The sequence below is a fragment of the Lepisosteus platostomus genome, chromosome 14 (assembly GCF_059453375.1).
Source record: "Lepisosteus platostomus isolate fLepPlt1 chromosome 14, fLepPlt1.hap1, whole genome shotgun sequence".
Classification (NCBI taxonomy): domain Eukaryota; kingdom Metazoa; phylum Chordata; class Actinopteri; order Semionotiformes; family Lepisosteidae; genus Lepisosteus; species Lepisosteus platostomus.
The window spans coordinates 25,566,072-25,588,312 of NC_142624.1; the positions used below are offsets into that span (position 1 = coordinate 25,566,072).

Sequence of the window (22,241 nt, forward strand, 5' to 3'; positions counted from 1 at the left end):
TTTATTCATGTTGTCCCATTCTTTCTTAGAGAAATGCTTCATGTTGGTGAAATATTAATGTTTCCTTGCATGAACTGCTCAATTCTGGTCCTGTCCAAAAAATGTTTAATGGAGTTTAAGTCCAGACCTTGATCTGGCAAATCTAAAATTTCTTCTTCAATCACTCTATTGTAGATCCACTTGTATGTTTAAGGGTCGTCGTCTTACTGCATGACCACACTTACAGCTCAGCTTCAGCTGACAAGTGGATGACCTGACATTTTCCTCTAGAAGTTGCCGATACAGCGCCAAAGTCATGGATTCATCGATGACATCAAGCTACCCAGCTTCTGGGGCAGGAGAGCAGCCCAAAACCACGATACTTCCACAACCACACAGTGTGATAGCGTGTGATCCCACTATGGGAGGCGCAGCGGCGAGCACCTGTAAAAAGTCAACGCCCCGGGTGAGGGAACGGAAGCACCGGTGTGAGGTTAGCGGCGACCACAAATACAAAAAGAGTGGAAAACATACAACAAAAAGGCAAAAAGAAAAGTGTGCCGCTGTGCCTCGTGATTTCCAGCTTGGACTGACCCTATTTAGCAGGGTCCAGTCTGGTGAGCAGGGTGCGTAAGGCAAAAACAAAACAAGAACTTTGTGTTGTGTGTGAGAAAGGTGTGTGCCTGCCCCGGCGAAAACACGTGATGGGACAGGCAAAAAGAAAAAGAACACTTTACGCGGGTGCAATCCGTCGGTGTAAAAATCCCCCCCACCCTGCTTATCCCGTCGGCGGGTGTCAAGTGTGGCTTAATGGGACCCGCCTATCTGGGGCTCATCATCTAGCAGCCGGCACAGCTGGGACTACAAAGGTAAGGCTCCACCCTTCGACCAGGGCTCTGCCTCCACACTGGGCACGCCCCCGCGTAATGCCACACAGGCTTGAGAGTTGGGATGAGGTTTTTCTGTTGGAAGGAAGTGTTTGGTTTCTGAACTGAACTGAACTTTTTGGAGTCTTATTGCGGCCAGAATGTTCAACTTTTGACTCGCCTATCCAGAGAACCTTCTTCCAGGAGTACAAGGTGAATCCCCTGCTGATGAGAAGCAGAACTACTGTATAGCATCACTCTGCCACCACCATGCTTGGCAGCAGGGATGGCGATGACCGCTTGAGGCGCTATACTGGGTTTGCTTCATATGTATGAAACCAAAAACTGTCCAATTTTCTCTTTCCTGTCCACAAAATCACACATTTGCAGTATCATTTAGTTTTGTAAGAAAAAACCTGTTCAGTTCTGTATAAACACCCTTTGTGGAGTGACAGTATATTTTTGACCCTTGGAGATTTTCTCCCATTTCAGCCACTAAACTCTGTATTTCTTTCAGTGTTTATTTTGGCTTCATGATTTACTTTTTAAGTTCTAGGCAGTGTCTGGGACACTTTTACTTCTTAATGATCAATTTCACCATGCTCAAAAAGATATTGAAGCACTTAGAAATAGTCATTCCCTTCTCCTGATCTGTGCCTTTCTACAACTTTTTTCAACTTACTTGACGTTTACTACCTGACAGAGGATAGTCAGAGGTGGGTGTATTCCTTTTGAAATCATGCAAACTACTTTTATTGCACATAGGAAAAGGTCACTCAACTAATTGTGGTAAGGAAATTGTGTTAGGCCTTATTAAGGTCATTTTGAGCACCTAAATTAATTTGAGATAACCAAGCAAGGGGTTTTGATACTGTACTAATGCAAAAATGGATTTTCCATTTTCCTAGTAATGTCTGTTTTTTGCTCTGAATGTGTGGACTAGGTTGTATATAGAAGAAATATTAATTGCTTCTTTCAAGTGTCATGACTGCAAGCTTTAAAGTAACAAAACTGAAAACTGTGAACTGTAAAGGAGCAATCATTTACAGTATATACAATGGCTTAATAAAATGACAAACACCAGGTGCTGGAATTCATAACATTTAAGTGCAAGATGTGGAACGCTGGTGTTTAATTTCCAGTCACCCTTGTATGGTGATTGGAGACACTGTGCTTTAAGAGATACCATGTACTGTATTAAAGATCCAATTGCACTTCCTAAAAGGTACGGGATGTTAGCCCCAGTGTCCTGCCTAAATTCTACTCTAGTGTTGTAGAGCTCAGCCTTCCTTAAACTTAATTCAAGTGGTGAAGCAGTTTCTCTGTAGTTTGGAACTGCTGTGTAGTGGAGCTGTTGGCACACCCAGCTGGGTAAGCACTTCACTAGCAGATGAAGTGGATTCCCCTCCAGCATGTAAAGTTCTTGGAAAGAAATGCAAGGACCTACTGTTAAAATAGCATAATAATAATAATAATAATAATAATAATAATAATAATAATAATAATAATAATAATAAACTTTATTTTATATAGCGCCTTTAAAGGTGGCTTCTCGAAGCGCTTTACAGGATGACAATAACAATAAATAAGAAGACTACAACAATAAATAAGAAGATTTCACAAGATAGGACACAATTATAATTACAACAATACAACAATAACAATAGAGGAGACCGTGGAAGGTGGTATTAAGAAGAGCAGAGGGGTGAAAAATGGAACCAGTTAAGTAAAGGCTTTTCTGAAGAAGAAGGTTTTGAGTCTGGATTTGAAGGAGTTTAGAGAAGGTGACTCTCTGATATCCTTGGGCAAAGAGTTCCAGAGCTTGGGGGCATAGCAGGAGAAGGCCCTGTCGCCCATACAATGTAGACGGGCTTGGGGGACAGTAAGGAGGGCAGAATTTGAAGAGCGGAGGTTGCGAGGTGGGGAGTAGGGCGATAAAAGTTCAGACAGGTATTGAGGTGCCAAGCCATGTAAAGCCTTATAGGTGAGCATGAGGATTTTAAAGTCTACGCGGAATTTGACCGGAAGCCAGTGCAAGGACTCCAGGATAGGAGTAATGTAAACACTTGCACTAGACCTGGTCAGGATTCTGGCTGCTGAATTTTGGACATACTGCAGCTTGTTCAGAGTAGATTTAGATACCCCAGGGAGTAGAGCATTGCAGTAGTCAATTCGAGAGAATACAAATATGTTGATCAGCTTTTCAGCCACAGTTAATGATAGCATAGAGCGTAGTCTTGCGATATTTCTAAGGTGAAAAAAAGATGTTTTGACAGTATGCTGTACATGTGGGTCGAATGTTAAGCCAGAATCGAATATAACCCCAAGGTTTTTCCATTTTGATTGAAGCTCAAGTACAGAGCCATCTACAGATAGGGTTACAGGACTGGCTTTACGAAGTTGATGGGAGGTACCAATAAGCATGACTTCAGTCTTGTCACATTTAAGATGAAGGAAGTTGAGTCATCCAATTTTTTATGTCAGAGATGCAATTAGATAGAATAGAGACAGCCACATCAGTGTCGGGTTTGGTATGGATGTATATTTGAGTATCGTCAGCGTAAAAATGAAAGCTGAGGCCATGTGATCTTAAAAGCTGACCAAGTGGGAACATGTAAATGCTGAAGAGCAAGGGGCCCAGTATTGAGCCCTGGGGGACACCAGACTTGACAAGACCAATTTCAGACCTGTACCCATTGAGAGAGACAAAGTGACAGCGATCAGTGAGGTAAGACTTAAACCATTTGAGGGCAGTGTCAGAGACTCCAAACACAGTCTCGAGACAAGAAAGTAAGATGTTATGGTCAACAGTGTCAAAGGCAGCACTGAGATCAAGAAGGATGAGTATGGAAAGAGAACCAGAATCAAAAGCTATTAGGAGATCGTTGGTGACTTTGACTAGGGCGGTTTCTGTGCTGTGAAGTTGACGGAAGCCAGATTGGAGGGGTCGAAAAGGTTGTTTGTCATGAGGTAGTTATGTAACTGAAGTGTGACAGCATGTTCTAGAATTTTAGAGAGAAAGGGTAAGTTGGAGATGGGGCGAAAATTGTTAAGATTGTCGAGAGCCATGTTAGGCTTCTTTGGCACGGGGGTAATAGCAGCAGTTTTGAGGACCGTTGGTACAATGATTCATGTTCATGCTCAAGGATTCATGTATTATATTGAGGACAATGGGACAGAGAGAAGAGAAACAGGACTGGAATAAAGTGGTGGGAATGGGATCTAAAATAGATGTGGTGGGTTTCATGCGCGTAACTAGTTTGTTTAGGGATGCTGAGTCAAGAAGAGAGAAACTGGAGAGACGGGAACCAGAGAAGTTGGATGAGGAGGGAGGAGGCAGGTAATGTGGTAGGGCAGTTTGGCTTGAGCAGTCTGTTGATGGTGGAGAAAAGATGTCTGGGGTTGTTTTGGTGATTTTCAATGATGTGAGAGAAGTAGGTGGATCTAGCAGACTATATAGTAACCTTATAATCAGATAAGTAATCTCTCCAGGCCTGATAATGTACATTTAGGCTGGAAAGACGCCACCTACGCTCAAGTTTGCGAGAGGCTGCCTTCATGAATCGCAGATGGTCATTATACCAGGGGGCAGGGCGAGAGAAGGAGATGGTTCGAGTTTTTAAAGGAGCAAAGGTGTCGAGGGTAGATAAAAGAGCATTGTCAAGTAACTGTATTTTGTCCTCTAGAGGGTCAGAGGAAGAGAAACAGGATAAGGAGGACAGAACAGAATTTGCAAACCTTGGGTGATTAATTGATCGCCAGTTGCGGAAATTTACAGAGCGTGAGGGGGAAGTGTTAGAAACAGGTAATTCCAGATTGAAGAGAATGGCTAAGTGGTCAGAGAGGCCTAGATCAAGGGGAGAGCAGTGGGAGACAAAGGAGTCATTTGCAATAATTAGATCTAAGGTGTGTCCTTTGTTATGTGTAGGGGTACAAACAAACTGAGTAAGGTCAAAGCATCCCAAAAGAGAAAGGAAGTCAGTCAGACTGGAAGAGGTTGAATCAATGTGTATATTAAAGTCCCCTAGACTTTAAAAATATAGATATTTAAAGATATATAAAGATGGTATGAATACCAGCAGTAATAAAAACAGACAGATGGAACCCATGTTTAGAGTGAATCATATAAAAAATCATACTGCCAGTCTGAGACTTAAGAATATTAGTGCAAAATGGTGGAAGAGTAACTGAATAATGTAATTGAAAGTTGAACGATTGCTGCTGCTGTATAAACCATGAGTCTTGAGCAGGTAAGATTTCTACAAGGTGGTAGTTATAAGTACATGGCTTAGAGTTACAACACCCACACAATAACCCTCACTGCACATCACAGTATTTATACCATCATTATTTTGAGCCATCTATGTGAAAGAGGAAAATACCTTGTTTAAGGTATGAGCAACTACAGTTTGTCCTGATCCCATAAACATCTAGGCCTAATGTCAAATCAATAAACCTACAGAAACAACATTTCAGTGGGTTAACTCTCTCACTAATCAATATTTAATCAAGCATATCTTTTAGCATTGAGCATTAAATAAGTCATGCTGGAAATTACTGTGTGGTGTAGTAATGTCATTACAGTTTTCACTACTAGTTTTGAAGAAGCCACCCATCCATTTTCACTAACCATAACGGTTCACAACAAGACAAGGCCCATTCTGACAGGTGCTGGCAATAAGGTGGAACTACACTTTGACATTTTAGTTCATCACAGGGTCTGTGCACATGCACACCGATGGGGCAATTTAGAAACGTCATTTAACCTGGGTAGCATGTGTTTCTACTGTAAGAGAAAAATGGAGCCCCTTGAGAAATATATAATCATCAGGAAAAGGAGAAGTGCTGCTCACTTTTGCAAGACAAAAAAGTTGAATACATTAATGACTTTGGTATTGTTTCTTTACTGGGAGAAGCTGGAAGGATAAATGGAGTGATAGATGGGAAAATTGATAGCTGTTGGGACAACAGGATATTCTACTTTGTTTTCTGGTAGGATGAGTCGATTATGGGTTATGAGGAAAAAGATTATGACATCATATGACATTCTTCCAATGGAATACTGGTACAACCAAGAGCAAAATCTCCAACATGATCACAAAGGACAAACACACCTGGTGCTCCGCAACATCCACTCAAAATCCTCCAGGAGAAACATCTGCCTGACTGAAGGTCATCAATCCGAAAAAAACAATATTTTTGGTAGATGCTGCCAAATCTTATGCTTACCATTGTAATGTGTAGAGCACCCTCCATATTCATTCATATTGCCAATGAAATAGGAACAATAAACATTAAATAACACAGATTTAAAGATTGGATAATCTTGCCGTTTTTTGCTTAAAAACCTCAAACTATTAAACAACAATCAGATTAGTACTCTACAAAGCAATGTCATGTTTGTCCGAGAAACACAAAGGTTACATTTATTCACACATCATTTCCTTCTTCAAAGCATTGTGTTTTATTCTATAAATCCTCCTCTGTCAGGTATTACACTTCTTAGACACCTGCTGTAGTATGCTATGAGGTTATGACACTACAGAGGTGGAATGTCTGAACATTCTTCCTTGCAGAATTGCTTTGCTTTTTCTGTAGTGAACTGCCATCTTGAATTATAATCAGAAATATTCAATCAGATTAAAGCATGAAGATTGGGATGGCCCGTTAAATATATGTATTTATGTGTGCATTTAACTACTCCTTTGTTGATATGGATGCATGGTTTGAAACATTGTCATGTTGGAATGTCCATTACAACCAAGCTTGAGTGTTTGAGCAGGAAAAAAACAAATGCTTGGCCAAAATATCCTGTTACGTGTTGGATATCATGACTGACAAGTCTTTGACAGGACTCCATCAGCTGTAGATACAAAACAACCTCAAAACATAATAGACCACCCCCACAATATGTTACAGTGGGGATATGTTTTTTTTCTCAAAATTATTTTCACCTTTTTTATCCCAAACATAACTCAGATGAACATGTCCAAAAAACTCAAATTTAATTTCTTGTGACCATAAGACTTTGTTTCAGATTGATAGCATCCCAGTGCTGTGAAGAAGGAATGCTAACCTTGGTGCCACCATACTGTCATAAAAGGCCAGATGAAATTTGTAATTGCTATCAACCCAAGTATCAGTTTCAGAGTTTCACCACTCTAAAAAAAATCATGCATGCTGAAGTTGTTGAGTGTGTGCGTGTCTGTGTCTGTGTGTGCCCTGCGATGGACTAGCATCCCATTCAGGGTGTATCCTGCCTTCTGCCTGCTGCTTGCCAGGATAGGCGCTAACTCCCTTGTGACCCTGTATTGGGAAAAGTGGTTAGAAAATGGATGGAAGGATGGACTTGAAATTTGAAATTTTAAGAGCTGAAAGCAAATTTACAATCACATCCCGAAAGTAAAACAAATAAATTAGCCTGGAAAATAACAGATAACAGTGTTCCTCCAGGACCAGACTAGGGAACCACTGCTCTAATACACAGAATTAAAGGCACATCAATGCTTTGTATTGTCTTTACTTATTAGCAGGGTTTTATAGTTTACAGAATAACTCTCCAAATTCAGCCCATACAAAACAAAAGAAGGCTTGCTTCTTACCGTTCAACCAATACTTTACCCCACTATATGTGGAATGTTAGGTGGATAATCCGATTACCAGCTTTTACATAAAAACCTATCCTCTCAGCTACTTGTTTCTTTTTAAACCAACAAGATTTCCTTCAAGAATTCCTTTTTTATGATTTCACCAAAGTTTGACAGACTGGTCCTTGTCTTATCACCCTGTCTCTGTGAAAAAGCCACTTAGCTCCAGTGTGCCCCACCCTTGTATTTCCAGAGCACAGGCCTTCTTTGCTAATTAGCTCAGGGCAAACATCCCAGTGGCCTTAATAAGCTGTGGGCACCCGGGAAAAGAGGGTTTAACATTCCTCTTTTGACTCCTGGACCTACAGAATTTGTAGCAGAAAATTAAATAGGGAAAGTTCCAGAGGGTAGATATCCTGGGTAGATACTAAACACCTCTGTGAGCGTTCCCCATTTTCCACAGCAGGGACCAGGATTGTTGTGTACAGACTCCCATTTGTGACATAGAACTTTTCAAATGTTTCCTCAACACGTTTGGCTTCACCACGGCATCTGTAATCAGTTTCCTGCTTCCTTCTCTGCTCACGTGGAAAGGCAGCCTGATCTAGTTAGTGTCTGGGTGGTATGATGTACACGCCACTTTTTACTTTAACGCAAAGGAATAAGTAATCTTCCCCTGTGCTTCTCTGCCACTTTATTCTCGACTTGTTTCAAAAGCTCCTAGGTCTTCCAGGTTCATTTGTCATATCACTGTCTCACTATGTGAGCTGTGGCTCGTGGCTTGAAATTCAATTGCATGACATTCTTTCTGAGGGCATTTCTCGAGACAGATCCTTTTACTCCGAAGTCAAGTTAAACACAGAAGGAGACCAACCTACAATTTGTTTGTGTTTTGTAAAACTATTCTTTTGCACCTGAACCGCTTTGGGGCTGCTGTAGCAAAGGGACTGAATACTTATCCATTTGAAAGAAGCTTCTGGTTTACTAATTTATTAAATACAGTCAGCATGTTTTAACTCATCACAGCACGCCTACACTCATTGCCATGACATGACTTCAGCTGGATCTGGGCCTATTTCACACAGGAATTCAGTTATGCTGCATACCTCAACATTTGCCAGTATTTACTCAGTGCCAACTCTGCTTAAATTGATACTTGGCATCCCAGTCAGATTACATGTTCTCATAGGCTCATGAAAAAAAGCAGACACTGGTGTTATAGTACTGTACTTAGGCACCCCCACTGGGATTACTTCTCTTGACTGTGTTTTAACAAGTTAAATAAGTTACCTTATTTATACAAATACAGTATATGCCCTTATATATGAAAAATATATAACGTTTAAACATTTAGAAACTGATACAATTCAGTATATCTGACAGGATAATGAAAGGATTACTTGTGCTTTTTTGCAAGCCTCCCACATCTATGTACATAAAGGATAACAATTATTTTTTTTAGATGCATCATGTCAGAATATAGAATCTTCACATTTTTTGTGTAAGTTAAGGTGTCAGTGCCTATAAAATGAATCATATGGTACTATATTTCTATGGGACCTATCTGAGTTTTTTGGGTCAGATCTGGGTCTTTGGGTCTGGGTATTTTTGTACCTATGATCAGATACCTTTTTAAGATTGAAGGATAAAATGAAACAGAAAACCGTCTTACTGGTTTTGTATGGATAAAGTAGAAGTAAAGGCACTCAGGGGAAGTGGTAAAGTCCATCTGTGAAACAAATTGTGGAAAGTCAGCATTCTTACTCAATAATCTGTCCTCAAATTGGAATCAATGGGATTTCTCTGACATCATTGTTGTTTATTTATTTTGCTTTTGTCTTTGGTTAATTATCATTTAAATATGATGTCCAAATTCAAAGCTTTGTCTTAAGGGGCTTTTGCCTGGACAGAAAAGTTTGCTACCTGGCTGGGGTTGTGACACTTTTAAGTGAAAGCCTGGTATGAAACACACTTAAAATATACTTTCAATTACGATTATTAAGACTTAGTGGCATCTTTTTTTCTGACTTTGTGTTTCAATGGCTTTTATAGGTATTGAATCTTTTATATGTGTCATTTAATCTGTGATATTAAATATTAGGTGTAAATATCAAGCAACTGCTCAAAATAGTACAACAAATACAGAAACAAATAGTTAATGAAAAACGTTTTCTATTCATTTCGTTAAGGTGTTGATCCAAAATGTTACACTAGCTACTCTTGATTTTTCTTGAATAGTTCGCGCTACTTGAAGGTTTAAGTGTAGGACAGTGCCCAATGCATGCAGTGTGTAATGCATAGATGACTGCACATATTCTGTTTGCAGAATACGAAAAAAAAAACAGTTCGGACTTTATAGGTCAGATACAATACATCGAAGTACAATCACATGTACTTACTCTTTTGGTTAGAAAGAAACCAAAACGAACAAGAGGTAAAGACCACACGAATGATCTATGCGGATTAAACCATTTGTTAGATCTTTAATTAATATAAGTGGTTTTAAAATCTAATTTAGAATTACTAGTGAGTTGGAATCGTTAATAGACTTAAAAGGAAATGGAAGAAATGTAACTTAGTCATGCAGGCAAGGCAACATATTGCCTAATGCATTGCTTGTTGTTACCCGCTCTCAATTGCGAATGGGTTAGGAGCGGTTTGATCTCATCTTTGGGAGGACCGTCACCGCAAGGAATATTTTTGTTTCCATGGTAACAAGACCTGGAAAGCCTGCAGTCCCGGTGGAGATGAAGCTGGTCATGTGGTAAAACAAGATGGCGTCTCTAAACCTGATGGATACAGTGTGAGTAAGTACTGCATTTATTAGTACCCAGTAGCGGTAGTCTTTGCTCCTTATTTGTGGTTTATCCTAGTTAATGTATTTTGCATTTGTGCATTACATCTTTAAAGATCTTATCAAACTTTCCATGTATTTTATCTTCATTTTGCGTTAAATATAAGATGTTTCCATTGTGAAATGCCCTTTTAAAAAATGAAATAAGATGTGCACGTTTTTATTGGAAAATTAGTTTTGTCACGACAGTGCCTTTTGATGTTGTCTTTTTTGTAGAAGATCAGTGTACTTGTACAAGGTCTCGTGAAGGACGTGAGGCTGGGAAGTTATCAATGTGTTTGCGGTGAGAGGCTTTGTCCATACCATCGGAATCGCAGCAATAAAATGGCTCTAACAGTGTTTGGTAAGTTAATTGCTGTCTTTCCAGCCTCCGGCTATAAACATTAGGAATTTTTAGGAAAACGTTACCTTTTCCTTTTGCACGAACTAAGTGAATGTGTTGCTACTACACTTGAAAATGCATGGCTTTATTTGGAATTACGCTGTTTTACTGTGCAGAAGTCTGCTTTCTGGGCGTGTTTCTCGCAAATTCGTATCAGTGTGACAGCAGCTCCTTTGTAGAAGTTATAGTGCTAATATGTTTCTCCGCAGTGTACGAAGATCTTCGTAATGCGCTAATGCAGGGGAATGATTAAATTAAAATAGCGTGCTTTGTACTTTAATCTTTTAATTAATTAGGGGGCAGCTTTTGTTATCGATTGCTCACCATAAATCAAAGCAGCGGCACATTAGTTATCACGAAAATGCAAAGTCACGCAAGCTTACCAGTCAGCTCTGTCAGAGCTTTCAATACTATTTAACAGGACAATAACTTTAAATGCTTAGGAAGAACAAGATAAGAATGTGTTATCTTGAAACTTTTTATTCAAAATCATTGGATTGCAAATTGTTTTTCGTCTGAAGTTTGTGAAATAATATAAAACAAGTCTATACTCCTTATTCTCTTCAAATTTGAAAAGTTTGACATGCCCTAGTTTAAATTATATGGCAATAAAAGAAAATGTGCAGAATTTGCCATGCAAAAATAATACACATCAGAAATGTGTAAATTTGGCTTTGAAATATCAGACCTAAATATAATAATTAAACATCTTTGTCCCAATATCTTATGTTTGAAGACTAAGAAAACTTTACTCATTTTTCTAATGAGATAGTTAATTAAATATCTGGTATGAGACTACAGCAATAAATGATTAAATGTCTTGGAAGTATATATTCTGAAATCTCAGGCTTAAGGAAACTGCAAGTCAGATAATTGGTATAACATTTGAAGGTTTGTGCAACTTCATAAAAAAAGTAAAGATATTGTCTACTCTAAATAATACCGATTAGGTACCGATGCAGGTATCAGTCTTGCAGGAGACTATGATGTTCTGTTTTGTTAGCATTTTTAGTAAAAGCTGAAACAAATGTCCATGTGGGTGCAAAAACAGGGTTGTAGTAAAATAGCTCTGGGTCTACTTTCTGCTCCAACTATCTCTTCATTATTTATGTACTATGCAATACTCTACTTGTTTTTACATTTATGAGGAGACTTGCCATTAGTCACAGGCTGAAACAAGTTTAAGAAGGTTAAGACACCCTTAACCTTGTATATGTTGTCATACTCTGCACCCGAAAATCACCAACTGTTTTCTTACCTTCATTGTGTAATTTGTTCTCCTTATCAAGCACAAGCCAGAACAAGGAATGCTAACAATATATGCAAGTCTAGTTTTTGCAGTTTATACATAGGGAAAGTACCACCTACAATTTGAAAAGTGTCACCATTTGCACAGACTATTGCCTGTATTGACAAGCCATGTAAAATAGGCATTTTGGGATATGGAGAAACCTGAGTGGTAGGTTTGGCTACCAGTGTGGTTCTTCAACCTAAACACATCCAGAAGAAGGACTGTTCAAATGCTTTCAACTAGACACACGTGACACACACTAGACAAACATGTCATATGAATATCCTATAAATATTTAAAGTTTATGAAAAGAGGGATAATCAGTGCTGGTACAGGAATTCAGAGAAGTATATGACAAAACACTACACAAGTCACAAAGTAGAGCACTTCACTGTAGTCCGTCTAAGATAATTGTTCAGTGAGCTGCTTCTCGGGGGGTAGCAGATGGCAGCCATCTTGTCCCAACTAACAAGTAACTAGATCATAGGAAGAGCTCAGAATTGGGGGTTGGGGTGGGGAGGATGAGAGCAGGAAATGAAGGTTAATCCAAGTTAAAAGTTAAGGTCATGTGTTGTAGCCAAGCTGTCTGTATGACAGGAAACCCAGAGCTGCTGACAATGGTATCAGATGTTTATATCTAAGTTCCAACTTTGGAAAACATTTCAATGAAAGGTGTGCCATTAGCTTGGCTGAAACTGTGAAGACGTGTGACATTCACAACTCATCAAAGCAAATCATTTTCTATTGTAGCAACTTAGGTAAGCCCTCAGATGTATCGAGTATCGCAAATAAACGATCACTTTGTATTGTATGTCATTCAACGGTTTTGTATTTAGATCATCTTGATGAATTGGTCATGACAGATCGCGATACACTTGAGTGACTGTTACGTAAGCACTAGATCACTCTTGAGAGAGTTGATTGGGCGCAGATGATGTGGTTAACCTGTTGAATGCCAGGGCTGATGAAATTTAAAAAAAAGACACAAAGGAACTAGTATGACCTGCACATCAACAGAACAAAACATTTGTGCCATCGATATAAAGGAGCAACACGTCAGTTGGACCCAAGTCCTCTTTTGCTCTTTTGAACGTCTTACATTGAGTGTAGTGCAGACATGCAGAATAAGATGTAAGCTGTTCAGTACAACAGGCCTATTGATTGGAGGTTCAAGTGTTTGGGAAGGAGTGTCTAGTTGGTACACTTCTCTGCAGAGAGTGATTTATGGCGTCCTGACTGCACAAACCTACATTGAACAAGTCCTGGAACTGCAGTAGCAGCCCTTCCTGCAGGCTGTGCCAGAATGATAGCGCATGTCCTAATGCTGCTCCTATAGCAACGACTGTCTTTGAGAAATGTGAGTTAACACCACGGATGCCCTACTTGCCAGACGTGAGCCCCATTGAACCTTTGTGTGACGATCAGGGATGAAGCATGTGATCAAGGGTTCACAGACCATTGAACAGGGTAGGGTTGTCACATGTCCTGGTTTTCCCAGGATTATTTCTCTTTCTGAAGCATCCTTCCCAGGAAATCTGTAATATAGCCCTGGACATTAAATGTTCCTTATTTTTGTTGGATCCCTGATATGAACTTTAGCATCCCTCATTAACGTTGTATGTGTCCTTTTCACATCTTCTTGAATGGTGAGCTATCCTGCTCCCCATGAGGTCTTGCAGACTCTTTTGTTAGCATACTCACACATTATTACCAAACACGGTTAGTTCTCGCATTCGATTAGATGTAATGTACAGAGGAAACAGGCGATATCTGAATCATCTACACTCTCCCTTTTAGAATACTTTCAGAACACGAAGGCGCACAGTGGGGTAGGATTCTGATAGATTCGGATGGAGCCTGTACACAAATGGAGAAATGGCTGGAAAAACAGACAAAGATGAAATGCTTGCTCTCCAACCACAAAAAAAGGCATTCATTTTCATCAATAAGAACATCATTTTCACAAGGTTACATTTATTTTTTATTTATTTTTTAGAAGTGCAGTAGTCTCTGAAACGAAATCTAGGACATCTGTTTAATTATAGATAAGACCTGTTGCAGTAAGGAAAGCCAGTTTTTCACTGGGAATTCTTTGTGGTGTTCCTTTTTTGAAGGCAGAGGTAGCAACCCTAGAATAGGGTTGTGGTTGTGCTTGTCCAGGCTGGAGCAATGGTACAAAAGCTCACATTGCCGTTTGCATTGCTTCCCAGGGTGGCCGGCTGCACATGTTACTGACTTGTGACTTTCACAGTAAGCCCCCTGTTGATCAAGCTTGTTGAGGACACATGCCAGTTCACTAAGTTGACTGTCATGTTTGTTCAATACAGTCTCTGGATCTGCAACATAAAACCTCATACCATGGTGAATTTGTTGCAGTTATAAGTGATATGTTTTTAAACGTTAGTGTTGGCAGCTGTTTTTGCTATACTCCCCCTGATTTGCAATAGGCAGTTGTTTTTTCACAGTGTACCCAGTGATCTGTACTCGGGAGAATGAGGAAGTGTAGGTAGACGCCTCTGACCTGCCTGTATTTAAACCACTCACCTTTTAACATGTGACGGGTACCATAGCGCCCTACTAGAGATTCTGCACCGATTAGAGGAGAGGTGGATTCCTCCTGGACAGCACCACATGCCTGCAAGTGCCCAGGAGGTCACTGGGAGCACTGTGTTTCTGAGAGATGAGAGCCCTGTCTAATTAATCTCACTCTGCTCTCTGCAGCACTCAGCAGTTCTGCATCCTAATTACGGCTGGGTAACAACAAGAGCCAGGCTCCAACCTGTGAACATGGAGCTCAGCCTGTGCTTGCACTTGTTTTGGATGAGCCACCCAGGAGAATTTTGCTGAAAGCATTTTATTAGATAAACCTGTCTCTAAGAAATGTTTACATATCGACAGTGAAAGAGTGCCTCTTAACTTCTTGCTGGTCTCTTTTTAGAGATAGTTAGATTGCCTCACAAAAGTATTCACCCCACCCTAATAATGTCTCATGTTGATGGATTACAGATGTTCACAGTTTATTTAAAATGAACATTTTGTGTTCATGACTGCAGTGCTTATACAAACTGAACACTGGTATATGTGAAGCAGTCTGAATGTGGCAAAACCCGCAGTGGAAATATACAAAATGAAATGTACTGATTGCAGACTGAAACATTTAGCCTGTTAAGTCTTGATTTGATTGAAACACCTTTGATTGTAGTTTATTACTTTAACCAAAAAGTTCAATTTTTGCAGTGTGTAAAAACAACAAACTCCCCATGTTTGTACAGTCAGCACTTGACTTACTTTGTTGCAAGCTCCATAAAAGGTCCAAAAGGAGTTTTTTTCAGCTCCTGTCACTTATACATACCAGCTAGCTTTATGCAGGGACTCTCATCTCAAGCATCATTGTACAAATTATTTTGATGTTAATGTTGGCTTCAAAGTGGTTTTCTGTAAACAGTGTCTTGCTTACCCAGGTTTCTGAATACATCTCTAAATCCAATAGAAATATTATGGTTTCCTTGACAAATAGTACTTGTTACCTCTGCTGCAGATCACATTGGAACATTTCTGCAGTGAAATGTCTGCTGCACAGCCTGTACTTATAATATCGTATATTAGATTATCGTGAACAGGAAGGGCTGCATCATGTCGCAATTTTCACAAACTCTTGACAACATGCCTACTATATAGTACTTTCACAAAGTCCACTATTTTTTTGTTTAATTTGGAATTTGTAACATTTTGTGATACTGTCAATTTATTTTGTTACAGAGATTGGGACTACAGTTCTCCTTTAATGTAGGCTTCAAAGTTATACATGAACAGAGGCTGTTATAGGAATTTTGTGACCTTTGAAAGAATCATTTGCTTCCAATTTAGATTTACCATAGTAAAAGAGCTGAATATGTATCCAACTGAGAATTTTCTGATTTTCTTTTAAAATAATTTGAAATGTTACGTACTTTCAGCATTTTTAGCTTTAGCTGTTTTGGAATAGGTTGTATGAATTCTATATATAACTCCTATATGAAAATTCCATGATTGCTAGCTCAAATAGCAATAGAATGTGGAATCTTTATGGTGATAATTAGTTTTAAGGCGCTATTGTTGAGAAACATGACAAAGTGTGTAGGAGTGTTATGTTACTGTTTAAACAATAATTCCTTTACATAGCATTCTGGGAATATAGGATGACTAATATTCAGTAGAAATCATTCAGATTTTGGTGATGTTGTATTGTGTTATTAATTTGATTTCTTTAAATGTGTGGTGATAAAATGCAGAGGTTGCATAAACAATTCCCATTTTCACACTAAGGAACACTGTATCAGGACACCAGAAAAAGCATAAGTTGCAAAGAATGAGCAGATTGCATGAAAATGTTCAAAGAAAATTTAAAATCTACCATTGCAGATACTTGTTAAAATGCAGCTCCATAGAGCCATGTCAGCAGTTTTTATTAGGTCATCAGTATAAATTCAAAAAAAGAAAGGGGAAGAGCACAGTGTTGGTTTAAATAGATGTATAGCAGAAGTTCCTAAATGTTAATTTCACATCATTAACCATATTTCAATAGAAACATTGGTAAGAAACACAAAATGCTTTGTGGCTTCTGTCAGGAGTCTCTGTGCATCATATAATGTTGACATGCAGTTCATGGCCTTATTACCTTGTTTGCATTTTTTATGCTCTGTTTATACACAGGGGTTTTAACTATCCTTTCCAGCAGAAGGATTTAAGAAAGTCAAACTTAACTGCCTCTCTGTTATCCTGCTGAGATGTGCAAATTAAAAATCTTCCACACTGTCATTTTTTTCCCCTTTATTGTAGTTCACAATACATGTAGAAATCACATAGACTACAGTACTAAAATGGCAGTATGTATATCTCCAGAGGCAAAGTATGAAAGCTTAAATGTGATAGAATGCTGGTTTTGTTATTTGTAGATAGTCCTGTGTGAACCATTGGGAAGAACAGACAGATCACTTTTAAAGTTTTTTTTAAACCTGATTATTCTTAGTTTTTCCTAAACCATTGATATTTGAAAACATAAATACAATTTATATTTGAAGTAGGTAGCTGTGTCAGCATGCATAGGCTGCTAAGGAACAAGTAAGGGTTTATTCCATGCTGAAAAGAGCCTTCTCCACAGCTGAAATGTGTTTCTTTTCTTCTCCTTTCAGCAGGGAATAAACCTTTACTCTTTTTCCTTTGCAATTTATACCTGGTTCTGTGGTACAAGACCCTTAACATCTCAGTCACAAATCACCAAAAAGGTATTGATCAGTTTCTTTTGGATTGACAGCAACCACCTTGTAACCTGAGCTCAACAGGTTTCAGAAACTAAATGAGGCTGGATCTCATACGTGCTGGGATGGGAGACTGAGGAAAACCAGGTTACTGGTTAGTGTTTAGTGGACCAGTTGGTGGGGATCTGCCTTCAACACCAGAATTTCCTGTCCATTTCTCTGGTTTGCTGACTATGAACAGTGTGCTTTAAGAGATGCTGTGTTTTGGAAGAGATGTTAAACTGAGGTCATAGGAAAATCCCGTGACATATCGTAAGTGTAGTGGTTTTACTCTGAAGTCCTGGCTCAGTTCCATTTTGATTGGTACTGTCTGGCCCATCTAAATGTTTTCCCCTTAATTCATTTTATTTTGTTAAGTAAATTCCCACTTCTCCGCCTGATCCGCTGTCCTACTGTGGGATGGAAACTACAGTAGAAATGCAAGGAATTACTAGGAACTAGTAGCAGCAACTGTAACCCTTTAATTTTAGTTAATAATTCAATGATAAAGATCACAAAACACCCAGTTAAAGATTAAACTTGAAGGGTTTCAATAATGAAACCAGTTGTTTTGCCGCTAGGAGACACTGTTTTAGTGCAAGGAAAACCTTTACATATACTGGTAAATAAAGAGTAACCATTCATTTTCTGCTCAGAACTGCAAGTCTTTTTTCTGTATCATTAGTACTTTTATCAAAAGAAAAGGACTCCCAGAGTTTGATTGTAATGAGATTGGAGCTTGCACATTGCCGAAATGCCACCTTGTATGCCCCAACAGATCAACATTGTTGACAGCTGAGAGCAGTAATATTGAAACTTTGATCACGCAGTGAGAAGTGCACCTGTGAATTTTAGTCTTGCTTTCAGGAAATGCTTTGATACAAAGTCTGGACTGGCTGACTACTGCTCTCATAGTCCATTCAAGAACTACAATGCTTTGTTTTTCATCTTCACTGAAAATGCTGCTCACTGCTAATTCACTTTCATGGCTGCATGTGAAATGTAAGGCAATTTAGTACATTTGCTCTCTTATTTTAAACTTTATTAGTCTGCTTACAGTTCTTGACTGTTTTTTTTTTTTACTTAAAGTATTAGAAGATTCTACTGTTGTGATTAGTGCTGCTTCACAGCCCTCTGTATGGGGTTTGTATATTCTCCCCTGGGTCAGTGTGGCTTTTCTGTGGTTGGTTTGATTTCATCCCGTAGTCTAAAGACATCTTGTCCAGGTTAATTGGCATCACCAAATTGCCTTACAATGTGCAAGTACTGAATGTACTGTACATATGCTCCGCAATGGACTGGAGTCTCTTCTAGGGTGTAATCACACCTTGTTCCCTGTGCCTGCTGGATTAGGCTCCAGCTCTTCACAGGCTTCTAAGGATAAGATGGTTACTGATGGACAAATGCTTTTTGCAAACGTCTGCTACCAGGGGTAGGCAACATTGGTTTATCTAAGGAACAAGAAATCAGGTTTATTCCATGCTGGAAAGAGAAGAAAGAAAACTTCTTTGGGTGAAGAAGGCAGCTCCACAGCCGAAACATTGTGTTTTCTTTCTTGTGTTTTCAGCATGGAATAAACCTATTACTTGTTCCTTTGCAGCCTACGCATGCTGACGCAGCTACCCACCAGAACTATTGTTTTTTCTAGACAATACCATTACAAACCTTCTATCTACCAAACACTTGGAATACTGAATTGATTTTTGATTTATTTAATTGGCCCATGTGCAGTAGATCATGCCGTTTAATTATGGTATACCTGGAAAATGACATGTTAAATTGAAGAGCTAAAGTTGCCACAGTTGATTGAGTGTAATTCGTGCTGAGCGCCACCAGGTGGCGACTTAATTTTATAAATGTGCCTTATTCAGCTGTATGCTGTGCAATAATAGTAATAACGATTACAACGATTGTAAGTGATTGCATTAAGATGTAATCAACTAAGTATTTGAATTCAGTTATTTAAGTTGGTATAATACATGGACTGTATGTAATGCCATTAGGTCTGCCAAGTACCATTTTTGCAATTATTTTTTAGAATGTAAATTCTCAAAATGGTTTTCAGAAGCATCTTATTTTACAGAAAATAATTGTTGGTCTTTGTAAGTGTGTGTATGATTCATGCTTGTATTTCACAATTGTACACTGATGAATATTAAACACTGTAGTTTTTAATACAAGAGACAATTTTCATTACTTGTCTCCCAAGATAAAAATACATTAATGAAACGGTGCCTTCAGCTTCCAAGTTTGTCTTGGAATCTGCTGGCCTGCTGGCCTGACATGACAGAATACAAATCTCAAGCATGCTCCAGTTCAGTCAATCAGTCAATCAGTCAATCAGTCAGTTTATTTATCAAATGCACAACAATACAGTGTGCAGCAGTAATTGCTGGCAATGAAATGTCTTTTCTGCGAGCTCACTGGGGGTATATATCACAAAATTTAAGTTACAAAATAAGGTTGCATAATACATAATAGTGATCAATGTCTGGTGATTAATGAAGGCACAGAGCGAAGACTTAAGGATGAGACGGCAACCCGTGTGAATAGATCCAAGTGAAGAGCAGCTGGAAAGGAAGAGGACTGTACAGTGTTCCTCAAAAGGGGATCAAGGTGTAGATCCAGGATTCAGGGTGACAGGAAGATGATGACAGACCACTTAAATTGCACAAAACAAAAGTGACATACACGCAGTGTGCTGACACAGGGACAGTGGTGTGTAGTTCTACAGTTATTGTGAAACATGCTGGGGATAGGATAGTAGTGGGAGTAAGGGGTAAAGGTAAGTGCACTTTAAACAGAAGACGATCACAGATGAGTGTGGAGGAGGCCCTGTAAGGTGGTCAGGGACTGCGTAGTTCTGACCTCTATATGCAAGGCATTCCCCCAGAGAAGGGTAGTATTAAAGGATGGGGCTTTAGAAGAGGGACCGTGAAGGGAGGCTAGTCAGTGAGATAAGTGAATAATTTACATGTAATTGAAAAGACTTTTAGGGTTTCTGAAACATTGACCCGTATCTCTTTTTAAACTAGTCTTTTTTTAGCAGCGTTAATGGACGGCCATAGACAGGGTATATGAAACTCTTAATTACTCATAAAAAGAGCACGATAAAGCATGATAAACTGAGGTAAGTGCATTGAGCATGCAGTCCACCTGGTTTTTTAGAATTTCTTAGGATTCCTAGGATGAGTGAAAGCATAGAAACATATAGTAATCTTGCCCATTTAAGTGAAATATTGGTTCAAATAAGGTAATTAAGTCCAGGATGGAATGAGAATCAGACGACACTGAGTCCCAGGAGTAGGAGATATTTGGCCAGATGGGTCAAATGGCCTCCTCTCATTTGAAACCTTTCTTTGGAATCTCCGGCTTTTTAGACCTTTTGTAGACATGTTGGAAGTAAATTATTTGTGCTGTGCATCCATCATAATTTGGAAAATCTGATTAACCAGTGGAATTTAATAACTCCACTTCTGAGTAAAATGCTTGTTGTTGTGTAATATTGGGGTCATTTGTGCATCAAACTGTAGCTTTTTGTTTTACAGTTTTGCTTGATTCGTTCTGTTGCTAAGGGAACCAGCTCTTTCAGTGTTTGTGGGCTAGATCTGGAGCTGATGTCATGAGAGCACTGGCGTTTTCAAACTTCTAACAATAGGGGCTTTTCAGGAGGAGACATTTCCTTGATGTATAACGTTTACAAAAAGTAAACTGCAATCTGCGTTGCAGTCAGTCAGTTTGAAAAAGATTTTTGGGTACGTTTTCCATCTGGCCTATGTGTGTGTCCAACAAATGGTGACATACATTTGATGCTCACGGGTCTTCGATCATGTTGATGGGTTCCTGCAATCTATAAACAAAAGCATAACTGGCAGGATATTTGGGATGCAATATAAAGGCTGTAAAACTTGGAAAGACTTAAAAAGTTAAATGCTAATCATATTATAATCCACATTGGGCAGTACTTGGACTTGTGTTTTCTGCAAGTAAACAGATCTTGGCTGTTCTTTATTTAATGGACCACACAACCTACAAATATCTTGAAATCAAGTATAAAACATTGTCTTGTATAAAACTTGTCTGATGTAGTTTGACGCATTTAGTGAATTTTGTTCAATCCCAGTGCCAAACAGTTTGTTTTGCAGCACTACATTAAAATTGAGCTTAAAAGCTTCATCTATGCAAAACCTTTTTTTGTAATTTGTATGTCTTTATTCTAGATAACGATGAATATAGACCACCTGTGTGGAAGTCTTACTGTAAGTATCGCTTAATTTAATTTCATGGTTTTGTTATTGCTGTTTTTCATTGTAAAGTAATGTGCATGGCAGTGTTCGAGGAGGAGGAGTTGTGTTCTGAACTCTGTTCAGAGAGTTTTTCTTCTGTACTTGAGAGCACAGAAGAAAAGCTCCTGGCTCAATTACTGACTGTGTTATCCTTTTTGTACGGCAGTGTACCAGTTGCAGCAAGAGGCACCGCATCCCAGGCGGGTCACGTGCACCTGTGAGGTGAGTATGTGAGGAGTATGGCCACTGGTCCAATTATTCAGCTTTCAGCCCTGTTCTGAGCTTTATGTGTACAGTAAGAGTGCTGTTGCCAGTCACTCACCTCCTGACTCGTCTTCTGTCTGTATAAACCTGAAAGATTAGGCAGGCTGAGTCCACCTCTTGAATCCCACAATGCATTGGAATAATTCAGCTGCCCCCCCCCACCTCCCTTTTAGGCCCGTACATTTAAAGGGTCTTCTTGTCATTATCATCTCCCCCACAAAATAAGACACATCAGTCAAGCTAGGACCTCTCATGATCCTAGTGTTTCACTGTGGATTAGTAGATTGTTGGCATGACAGTAGCCTCAGCAGAGGAACAAGATGTACAGCTGGGGTTGCTTTTGCCTTTTTAAAAATTAAAAAATAGAAGCGAAAATGGAGGATCTTTTGTTTTAGTGTCTGTTGTAATTGTAATGCTCTAGGCAGCTTTCAAAGAGGACTCGAAGCTGTGTTGCTT

General features: G+C 39.1%; 1 protein-coding gene across 2 annotated transcripts in view; it reads left to right on the forward strand.

Annotated features, from left to right (window-relative positions):
- Positions 1–10,113: 10,113 nt before the first annotated feature.
- chn1 (chimerin 1) overlaps positions 10,114–22,241 on the forward strand; it is a 58,844-nt gene continuing 46,716 nt past the window's right edge. The window contains exons 1-4 of one of the 2 annotated variants that reach the window (XM_088605243.1): positions 10,114–10,239; positions 10,503–10,629; positions 21,456–21,494; positions 21,688–21,743. In XM_088605243.1, coding sequence (XP_088461369.1) covers positions 10,611–10,629; positions 21,456–21,494; positions 21,688–21,743 — 114 coding nt within the window. In that variant the 5' untranslated portion in view covers positions 10,114–10,239; positions 10,503–10,610. The remainder of the gene's footprint in view (positions 10,240–10,502; positions 10,630–21,455; positions 21,495–21,687; positions 21,744–22,241) is intronic. The other variant, XM_088605244.1, reaches the window with a different exon arrangement.